The sequence below is a fragment of the Lathyrus oleraceus genome, chromosome 3 (genome assembly GCF_024323335.1).
Source record: "Lathyrus oleraceus cultivar Zhongwan6 chromosome 3, CAAS_Psat_ZW6_1.0, whole genome shotgun sequence".
Classification (NCBI taxonomy): Eukaryota; Viridiplantae; Streptophyta; class Magnoliopsida; order Fabales; family Fabaceae; genus Lathyrus; species Lathyrus oleraceus.
In genome coordinates this window covers 164,529,097-164,532,565 of record NC_066581.1, presented here as the reverse complement: position 1 = coordinate 164,532,565, position 3,469 = coordinate 164,529,097, and the positions used below count along the sequence as shown (strand labels likewise).

The following is a 3,469-nucleotide window of genomic DNA, read 5'->3' as shown; positions in this document are numbered from 1 at the left end:
ATTTCAACAACTTCTTGCTTCCTTCGAGCAGCATGCTTCGACACTATGAATTACATTAAACAAAGTAAAGAAGACTCGATTTAATCCACAACCTTAGGGATTTTAAATCAAGACTAAGAGGTCATCATACACAAAGAATAAAACGATCTATAAAAAAAGATCATGAGATCTCATAAACATACTAAGTTTTTCTTAGAGGGAACACCCAATCAAGACGAGTGATTTAAGTTAGACAGTTAAATTACAGAACAAATAGAACACAAACACTTTTCTTATCCGACAATTATCCTATTATATAATATTTTGGGTCACTGAAATCCTATAATCGTGATGTCTTTTTTTTTTCCTCTAAAAATAGATGAGGTATCTTTTTCTTTAATTTATAGTTTTTATCTAAAATTCACAAAATTTTATATAATGATAATTTGTCACATTTTATAAATATAAAATGTCATTTGAAAATGAAAGACTTTATGAATTTCAAATGGAAAAGTGTGAGAAAAAATTTAAATTATCTAAATTTGAAATAAAAGAGATTGCAAACTGTAATTAGTTTTAAAGTAAAAGTATTCTGTAATAGGTGTAGGAAAAAGACAAAGCACCGAAAGGGTCCCAGTCAAACGACAGTCCCAACCAAAACCTCAAAGACAAAACAAAAGTAAAATGTGAATTTGAATTTAGTACTACACAAACACAACAATACACTACACTACTGTGTGTCTCTCTTTTTTCATACTGTTCCAAAACCCTCCCAAACCCATACACACAAGCGATGGAGAGCGAACAACAAGAACAAGCAGGTCCATCTTCTCTCATCGACAAAACCAAACAACAAATCACTGAAAAACCCTCTCATAATGCTAGTGAAGACGAAGAAGACGAAGAAGAACTCATTGATCATATTAAAAACGGTTCCTTTGTTCCCGGTCCTCTTCTTTCTCTCAAGGAACAGATCGAAAAGGACAAGGTTCTTGATTCTGCAATTTCTCTTTCATTTTTTTAATGTATTAAAATAGTTACTAATTTTTATGAATCTGAGGTTAATTGTGCTTTGTAGGAGGATGAAAGCTTAAGGAGGTGGAAGGAGAAGCTGCTGGGTTGCTTGGAAAGTGATTTAGATGGTTTGTTTGTTTATGAATGATCCTTGTTTGTGTTGTGTTGTGTAGTGTAATAACAATTTTTGCTAGGTTTTGTTTAAGTTTTTTTTTTCTTCCTTTGATATATAGGTCAATTGGACCCTGAAGTGAAATTTCACTCTATTGGAATTCTCTCTGAGGATTTTGGTGAAATTGTTACTCCTTTACCGGTGGAAGAAAATCAGAACGGTCGCACGCTGTTCACGCTAAGGGAGGGCTCTCGCTATCAGCTTAAGCTACAATTTAGTGTTATGCACAACCTTGTTTCTGGCTTGACTTACTCCAACACTGTCTGGAAAGGAGGGTTTCAAGGTACACCTTTAGTGCTTGTATCGACTGATTTCTTGTGATTGACTTATAGTTATTATGAAAACTGAAGTATTACTATCCTAGAAGTTGATATTAGGGTTTAAAAGTTGATCAGAATTAGCCTTCTGTTCAGTAAAGTTGTGTTTTTTTTGTAATGTTTTTGAAGCAGTTTATCGTAGTACCGATTATTTGGTCTTTTCATGTGGTGTCATTGAAGTTTGGTTTGGTTTGAAGGTTGCGTTTTTGTTGATCATTAAGGTCCTTTATCGTTTGCTTGTTGTAAGAATTTTTAGGTATTATTGATGCCATAGGATAGTAAATAGTGTCCGGCAAGGATTCCTCTCATACCGAAGAAAATAAAGGCTTAAACTGTGTTTAATGCTTACTAGTTCTGAAAAAATAGCTTGTTTTCTTGAATACAAATTTGTGCTGCTAAACAAGAACGTTAGTTGCGCATGACATTGACAGTGAAGTGATAGAAACCTGTACCAACATACAAATTAATGGCAGAAACTGACTTTTATTTTAGGCAGAATATGATTACAACAGACACATGATTGCAAACACTAGAGATAATACATAACTACAAAGAGTATGCGAGTTTATGTATTTGTATGTATTAAACTTATAATTCGATTGTACTGTCGAGTTTTTTCAGTTGATGAGAGCAAAGGAATGTTGGGTACTTTTGCTCCCCAAAAGGAGCCATATGTATATGCGTTGAAAGAAGACACCACTCCCTCCGGTGCACTTGCAAGAGGTGTTTACTCAGCAAAACTTAAGGTATGAGAATGTAAAGACGCATTTCCAATCGGATGTGTTGTTCATGACTTCAGTATATAATGTTACTCTTTGGTTGATGTTTTACAGTTTGAAGATGACGACAAAAGGTGTCATATGGAACTCAAATATTTGTTCGAGATTAAAAAAAGCGGCTAGGCCCCGGTTATCTGACCCATTGTTTTGTTATGCATGATTGTATCTTTCTGAGTGAAGTTCTTGATTCTATTTTGAACATATTTATGGATCATGTTACTTTGTTTATTAATACACAAAAGAGAGTTCCATTGTGTGATGGCTTATTGTAAGAACTAGAAAATGATTATATTGAACATTTGCACACTTTTAAGGCCCGTTTGTTTTACTATAGTTTCAACATTTAAGGATGATGGGGGAGTCCGTGAGCACCAGAAGTGTCAATGGGTTTATCATTCATGTTTTTAAGAAGAGACATTGACATCATATATCCACCCAAAACTTTAAGGAATTAGGGGTTTGTGTCTTTTCTCTTACAAACCTAACATTTTCTTCGTTTTTAGTCGATGTGGGACTTTACCACATTTGAAACCTAAGAATCTCTCCCACAAGTGAGTCACTCACATCATTAGCCTTGATCCATACTAGGATCCACTTCTGCTCCCCCATCGAACCTAACTAGGCTTTGATACCACTTGTTGGGGAGTCCGAGAAGTGTCGAAAGTATCAATGAGCCAAAGGTTCATGTTTTTAGGAGACATTGACATCGCATATCCACCAAAAACCATAAGGCATTAGGAATATAAGTCATTTCTCTTATAAATGCAACATTTTCTCCATTTTAAGTTGACGTGGGACTTTACCACTCACACTTAAAATCAAACAAAAAAAATGTTTTGAAATTTTGATGTAAGCGCCAACATGGGCATTCTGCATAAAAAAACTTACTTTCAACCGTTTTAACAGCGTAGGATGAGTTTCCTTACGGATAAGGAAAATGTGAGGTTGATTTTTTTTCTATTTATAAATTTAAGAAATCCTAAAATGTTTTCAAAATGAATTAAAAGTGTGGTTGTAATATTATATGATTATTTACCTTGTCATATTTCTTTTAAAGATTTCAAATATATATATCAACATATTGCCTCAGAGATTGAAGTATTCCTATAGGAAAAAGCTGTTTATGGCTCGGTTTGCAATTGTTTTCCTTGTCATGTCATTTATTTTAGAATATTTAATATATTAAACTAAAACTAATTAAAAAAGAA

The 3,469-nt window shown here is 33.6% G+C and overlaps 1 protein-coding gene across 1 annotated transcript; it reads left to right on the top strand.

The window, feature by feature from the left end:
- The first annotated feature begins 598 nt into the window (after nt 1-598).
- Nucleotides 599-2,574, top strand: LOC127126018 (rho GDP-dissociation inhibitor 1). Its single transcript, XM_051054880.1, has 5 exons — nt 599-967; nt 1,058-1,121; nt 1,227-1,448; nt 2,104-2,228; nt 2,316-2,574. The coding sequence occupies exons 1-5, from the start codon at nt 773-775 to the stop codon at nt 2,382-2,384; spliced, it is 675 nt and encodes a 224-aa protein (XP_050910837.1). The 5' UTR covers nt 599-772; the 3' UTR covers nt 2,385-2,574.
- Nucleotides 2,575-3,469: the final 895 nt, after the last annotated feature.